Source organism: Ruditapes philippinarum, unplaced genomic scaffold (assembly GCF_026571515.1).
Source record: "Ruditapes philippinarum isolate M1 unplaced genomic scaffold, ASM2657151v2 ctg1955_1_1_1_1, whole genome shotgun sequence".
Taxonomy (NCBI): Eukaryota; Metazoa; Mollusca; class Bivalvia; order Venerida; family Veneridae; genus Ruditapes; species Ruditapes philippinarum.
The window spans coordinates 206,791-214,429 of NW_026863477.1; the positions used below are offsets into that span (position 1 = coordinate 206,791).

General features: G+C 34.2%; 1 protein-coding gene across 1 annotated transcript in view; it reads left to right on the forward strand.

Moving 5' to 3' along the window:
- LOC132722185 (tyrosine-protein kinase BAZ1B-like) overlaps nucleotides 1–7,398 on the forward strand; it is a 35,734-nt gene extending 28,336 nt beyond the window's left edge. Inside the window, 5 exon segments of the mRNA XM_060706634.1 lie at nucleotides 801–886; nucleotides 1,531–1,847; nucleotides 2,447–2,524; nucleotides 6,317–6,460; nucleotides 7,336–7,398. Of these exon segments, the coding sequence (XP_060562617.1) occupies nucleotides 801–886; nucleotides 1,531–1,847; nucleotides 2,447–2,524; nucleotides 6,317–6,460; nucleotides 7,336–7,398 (688 nt within the window).
- Nucleotides 7,399–7,639: the final 241 nt, after the last annotated feature.

Consider the following 7,639-nt stretch of genomic DNA (forward strand, 5'->3'; position numbering starts at 1 on the left):
AAAAGTCCTTGAATTTGATTACTCTCTTGAAAAGTGCTTAAAAAGTGCTTAAATATGCTGAAAATGTGCTTGAAAATTTGAAACACAGAATAACATAGTTTCGATAAAAAATAACAAAGTATAAAGAAAATGATCCAATTTAGTATCAAAATCAATAAAATGTTTACTCAAGGTAACAGTAAGTGGGCAAATTGCAGTTGTTTTGAACTAATCTGTATTTGATGACCCTTTCTTGTTCTTCTATAAATTCCTTAAAATTGTGGTCAGAAAATGTGTATTCAACAAAAAATGGCAAATAAACTACCCATCTTCGATTGAAAATTGTGTCGGTATATGTGCAACAAATGTGCTTGAAAAATGGGAAAACATGCTTAAATAGTGCTTAAAAAGTCCTTGAATTTTGGCATTGGAGATCTGTATGAACCCTGATTAAGTTTTTACTAACCTTTCTGCAAAAATACCATGTTATTTTCCCCCAAATTTAAAGATAGGGCAACTTACTCTACCTGTAAAAAAAAGCCCTGAAAGGTGTTTTAAGTACTGGAACCATTGTTAAGTAAGCAAACAAAATGTTTTATGTTAAACATTGATCCTTAGAACAGAAAGTCATGTTAGCTAATTTGACTAAGATACCCAGTTATATTATATAGGTTGGTTATTCTTTCCGATTTAATGTCAGGGAGCGGTTTGAATCTTGGGTCTATTACCAGTTAAAGCTCTGGGACACCATGACTTTGGTATGTCTCATAATAATAGAAAAAAAATTGCAATTCACAACAATGTTGTATCTTGTATTTTAGGGGTCGATGGCTGTGTAATGACTGTAAGAATGGCGTAAAGAGAAGAACTAGAAGAGGGGCTGTAACTCAAGATGCAAGGAAACAAGGTAACCGTTTATAACATAGAAAAATTCAATGCTAAAGTGATTATGATTTCTGAGCCACCATTATAGAGCCAGGCCAGTCTGCACATCTAAAATTTATTATTTCAAGATCAAAATCTGTCAAACACATAAAGGTTTTTCAACTAGGAAGCAGAAAAATTCAGTAGTAAGTGTTGAGGTTTTATAAAGATAACGGGGAATTTTCATTTATTAATGACCAGTGATTTATGCTCAAGCTAATAAGTTGTACTGTATATGTGATCAGCCGTGAATTTCTTTTTAGCCTGTCATGATATATGATTTTCAGTATTTATATGGAATTTGACACTATTCATTTAATTGTGATACATTAAATTTGAAATAATTATTATATTAATGCACAGAATCAAAAGCCACAAACAGTTGGGATTATAGTAAAGATATATAAGATTCATAGAATCTGTAATATGACTTGCAGCTTACAAAAGCTTACGGGAAAAAAGTAGAAATTTATAGCACAGCAGATGCAAAGTTTTTGATACTGATTTTGTTCTTGTATCGGTATAAAAGTCCAAATATGAAGTTTTTGATACTGATTTTTCATTTCTCGTATCAGTATGATAGACCTGAAATTCTTTATTAAAGAAGTAAATACTAAACTTGCACAGGTCGTCCAGCAAGCAAGCGAAAACGTTACGTAGAATCTAGCGATGAGGAATCGTCGGATGACGAATCGCAGGACAATGAAGACAACGACGATTATGATGGCGAAACTGAGGACGAGGATTCGAAACCTCCACCAAAAAAAGCTGCTCGTACGTCAAAGGGTAGAGCTGGCAGACAAAGCAAAACTACAAAAAATTCAAAACAAGATTCACCAAAAAATGAAACGAGCAAATCAAGGAGTAGAAGATCGGCCCCATCACCAGAACCTGTCTATGAAACAAGACCAAAAGTATCGAGAAGGGCCCCATCTGAATTATCAGTAAGACCAACATTTTTGTTTGTAATAAGTTTACAAAATGGTGAAACTAGCTTTGCTTGATTTCTATCATTAGAGGTTTTCTTCATCAATGAATTTATTAAAAGACTTTTGTTTAGAGTTTTGATTCTTTCTTTCTGCAGGATTGCCTTTTTTTGTTGTGATGTGTAAATCGTGGTTGGTATAAGTCTGTACTAGTGACACAATCAAACTCATTAGTTATGCCTGATTGTGAACTATGTGCAGCTTTCTGGCAGTATTGAGTTTGTATCAAATAAGTTAACAGTGTCATGGTTCATGTTTGGCTCAAGCCTACAAGCCCTTGACTGAGATGCAGACACCTTAACCATTAGACTGTAGCTGCCCCATTGAATAATTATTATACTACAGATTTGAGAATTTTAAGTAAGCAGTAAAACCATACAATGATAACAGTTCATCCTGCTTTAATATATTCTTTCATACACACCATTGGTTTGATCATAAAACTATATTAGCTTTGTTCCTGAAAGTTGAAAGAAATATAACTGTTTTTAAAGTTTTAACTGTTACCAAATACAATGCACATGAAATATTATTGTGATTTTATTATTTCTCTTTAGCTCATTGAAGACATTATCAACAAGATGTTGGCTTTTAAAGCAGCGTGGCCGTTCTGGCATAATGTCAGTAAGAAAGATGTAAGTGCTTATGTACTCATAACAAGCATTAAATTCGGCTGGAGTCAGAGATCTCCTTGGCAGCTGAAACTAGTGCACTAAATAGAGGCGTTTTTGGTAGATTGTTGGGAATCTCACTTAATGTGACATTAAGCTCATTTCTTTTTGCTGTCAGGTTGAGCTTTTTTAGTTAACAAATTTCAAAAGTTTGACTTTTATGATATGATTGACCAATAGCTGATAATAAAAAATGTTGGGAATAAAATACGAAACTGCCTAGAATATAAAAGGATTGCTACTCTCCTTTATAAATGAATGTTACATGGGGCGTCCGTGGCCGAGTGGTTAAGGTTGTTGACTTCAAACCACTTACCCCTCACCGCTGTGGGTTCAAATCCCGACAGGGACTTTGGATTCTTTCATGTGAGGAAGCTATCAAGCTAGGTTATGGAAGTTCGGTGATTCTACTAAGTTGCCCCCTTTTGCCTGAAATAATGCATATAAGGGCACCTTAGGCCTTCCTTCACCAGTAAAGCTGGAATGTCACTGCATGACCTATACTTTGTTGGTGTGACGTAAAACCCAATAAAACAAATGAATGTTACAGACAAGTTTTGACTGATATTTATGGAAATTTCACAGAATAATATATTCATGCAAAGTAAAAATGAAATTTGAAGCAATTGTGGTAAAATTTAAAGTAATTTGAAGTATATAATGTCTTGTTATCATGTGACTGGTTTGTATTGAGAGAAAAAAGTTTGTGAAGATGTTATCTAATAAACATTTGTATGGTTTGTGGTTCTACACTAGTTCTGGTTAAATTAAAAAAAAAAAACAACAAAAAAAACAGCAAGAATAAAAAAAAACTATTGAAAACTTTGAAAGAAACTTAGGGATGTATTATGGTGGTTATACTTAGCATGTAAGTTTGTTATATCAAAACACAGGCTTTGTTTGATTTTCACTGAAATTAACTCATCATTAGTAAGAGTAATGCCCCCTTTATATTTGACATGGAAGTATGTTTTATTAAAACACAAGATTTGTTCAATTTTCACTGCTATCAACTTATTGATAAGTGTAATGCCCTTTTTAGCTCGACTATTCGATAAGAATAAGTAGAGCTATTGCAGTCACCCGAGCGTCGGCGTCGGCGTAACCACTTATGTTAAAGTTTTTGTAATAGTTCAAATATTTTCAAAGTCCATAGACATATGGCTTTGAAACTTTGCACACTTGTTCACCATCATGACCCCAACCTGTAGACAGGAGGAGGTAACTCTATCAAGCATTTTGACAGAATTATGCCCCTTTTTCGACTTAGAATTTACGTTAAAGTTTTTTTGTAATAGTTCAAATATTTTCAAAGTCCATTGACATATGGCTTTGAAAACTTTGCACACTTGTTCACCATCATGACCCCAACCTGTAGACAAGAGGAGGTAACTCTATCAAGCATTTTGACAGAATTATGCCCCTTTTTCGACTTAGAATTTACGTTTAAAGTTTTTGTAATAGTTCAAATTTTTCAAGTCCATTGACATATGGCTTTGAAACTTTGCCACTTGTTCAACATTTCATGACCCCAACCTGTAAACAGGAGGAGGTAAACTCTATCAAGCATTTTGACAGAATTATGCCCCTTATTCGACTTAGAATTTACGTTAAAGTTTTTTGTAATAGTTCAAAATATTTTCAAAGTCCATTGACATATGGCTTTGAAACTTTGCACACTTGTTCATCATCATGACCCCAACCTGTAAAACAGGAGGAGGTAACTGTCATCAAGCATTTTGACAGAATTATGCCCCTTTTTCGACTTAGAATTTACGTTAAAGTTTTTTGTAATAGTTCAAATATTTTCAAAGTCCATTGACATATGGCTTTTGAAACTTTGCACACTTGTTCAACATCATGACCCCAATTGTAAACAGGAGGAGGTAACTCTATCAAGCATTTTGACAGAATTATGCCCCTTTTTCGACTTAGAATTTACGTTAAAGTTTTTGTAATAGTTTCAAAAATATTTTCAAAGTCCATTGACATATGGCTTTGAAACTTTGCACACTTGTTCACCATCATGACCCCAACCCTGTAAACAGGAGTGGAGGTAACTGTATCAAGCATTTTTTAGCTCGGACTACTCGATTAAGTAGAGCTATTGCGCAGTCACCCGAGCGTCGGCGTCGGCGTTTATGTTAAAGTTTTTTGTAATAGTTCAAATATTTTCAAAGTCCATTGACATATGGCTTTTGAAACTTTGCACACTTGTTCACCATCATGACCCCCACCTGTAGACAGGAGGAGGTAACTCTATCAAGCATTTTGACAGAATTATGCCCCTTTTTCGACTTAGAATTTACGTTAAAGTTTTTGTAATAGTTCAAATATTTTCAAAGTCCATTGACATATGGCTTTGAAACTTTGCCACACTTGTTCACCATCATGACCCCAACCTGTAGACAGGTGGAGGTAACTCTATCAAGTATTTTGACAGAATTATGCCCCTTTTTTCGACTTAGAATTTACGTTAAAGTTTTTGTAATAGTTCAAATATTTTCCAAAGTCCATAGACATATGGCTTTGACTTGTTCACCATCATGACCCCAACCTGTAGACAGGAGGAGGTAACTCTATCAAGCATTTTGACAGAATTATGCCCCTTTTTCGACTTAGAATTTACGGTTAAAGTTTTTGTAATAGTTCAAATATTTTCAAAGTCCATTGACATATGGCTTTGAAACTTTGCACACTTGTTCACCATCATGACCCCAACCTGTAGACAGGTGGAGGTAACTCTATCAAGTATTTTTGACAGAATTATGCCCCTTTTTCGACTTAGAATTTTACGTTTAAAGTTTTTTGTAATAGTTCAAATATTTTCAAAGTCCATACATATGGCTTTTGAAAACTTTGCACACTTGTTCACCATTCATGACCCCAACCTGTAGACAGGAGGAGTAACTCTATCAGCATTTTGACAGAATTATTTGCCCCTTTTTCGACTTAGAATTTACGTTAAAGTTTTTGTAATAGTTCAAATATTTTCAAAGTCATAGACATATGGCTTTGAAAACTTTTGCACACTGTTCAACAATCATGACCCCAACCTGTAGACAGCAGGAAAGTAACTCTATTAAGCATTTTGACAGGAATTATTTGCCCCTTTTTCGACTTAGAATTTACGTTAAAGTTTTTGTAATAGTTCAAATATTTTCAAAGTCCATTGACATATGGCTTTTGAAACTTTGCACACTTGTTCAACATCATGACCCCAACCTGTAAACAGGTGGAGGTAACTCTATTCAAGCATTTTGACAGAATTATGCCCCTTTTTCGACTTAGAATTTACGTTAAAGTTTTTGTAATAGTTCAAATATTTTCAAAGTCCATTGACATATGGCTTTGAAACTTTGCACACTTGTTCACCATCATGACCCCAACCTGTAAACAGGAGGAGGTAACTGTATCAGGCATTTTTTTTACTATCAAGCACTAAGAATAGTCGAGCATGCTGTCCTACCGACAGCTCTTGTTTTACTATCAAGCACTAAGAATAGTCGAGCGTTGCTTTCCTACCGACAGCTCTTGTTTTAATGGCAGTTTTTTTGTAATATTTTTGGTCTTTTGTGTTTGAATTTGGCATGGAAGTATGTTTTATCAAAACACAAGTTAATATTCATACAAATGATGTTCAAAAATGAAAAAAAAAATATAATAGACTTAAACACCCACATTTGCAGAGTTCCGGATAACCATTACTTCTTTATGGCTAAATACTGTTTCACAGATTAACATATCTTTCTGCAGGTGCCTGACTACTACAATATTATAAAGCAACCCATCAGCTTTCAGAAAATTAAAGACAAATTGAACTGTCTGGTGTACGGTTCACCACAGGAGGTTATAGACGATGTAGCTTTAGTATTTAGAAATGCTGTGGAATACAATAAGGTAAGTCATTGATTTGAAGTTGCTCATGTTTAGCTAGTCTGTTTTGAATAAAAAGTCTATAGTCTGTTTCGAAGAAGTCTAGTTGTATTATGTCTGCATTGTCTTTGTTGGCATCCTTTATGTAGCACATTATTCAAACTTTTTATAAATTATCAACATGAAACAACATGAAATACTTGGTTATCATGACTAGATGCAGTTGTAAGACAAGGGGCATAATTCTGAAAGCAAGAATTTTTTAGTTATGCCCCCTTTTTACTCAGAATTTTTTACCAAGAGCGTTTACACTGAATACAGTGCCCTTGTTACTCAGTTGTAGCTGTGGCATTTTTATTGAAAAACTAATTCAAGTGCAGGAGATTGTCAGTTTGTTTCCTCCTAAGTTGCAAATAACTCGTAAAATAAGGTACTAAATACTTAACATGAGATAAATTAATTGGCCACATGGAGACCAGTTTATGATCATTTATGATTCATGGGGAAGATAGTGTGCATGGCAAAATATCCATGGGTGAGTGGTCATGGTCATTACCCTTTGTTGGTTCTAATTCCAACATAGACTTTGGATTCTTTCATGTGAGGAAGTTATCCAGGTCGCTTACAGAATGTTGGTAGTTCTAAATAATAAAATAATGCATGGAAGGGCACCTGAGGTCTTTCATAACCAGTAAAGCTGGAATGTCGCCACATGACCTATACTGTGTTGGTGCAAGGTAAAATTCAACAGATAAAAAAGAGAAAAAACTGGTACAAAGATTAATGGATGGACTGTATAAAACAAAGCATATAATATGTTTCAGTAGTAAATGATTTTAAGACTGTATACTAATCTAACATTTTAACATTATTTATTTGTATATTTATTTGTATTTCAGGTTGGAAGTGAGGTGTATGACTGTATAGACTTATCAGAGAAAAAAATTTTTTTGATCTTATGAAAAAATCCTACCATTTTTGCCCACAAACCCGGGGCGTAATAAAGGGCCCGGGGTAAAGTTAGTGACGAGGGACGAAAATCGCGGAAAAGCAAATAACTAAACACAGACAAATATTTTAGCATATAATTAAAACAAGGAAAAAACATTTTTATTGAGGTCCTTGAAATTCTAGCTATGGAATTATTTATAATCATTAATCATGACAAATTGGTCAGGAATTCCTTAAAGACCCACCTTGGCT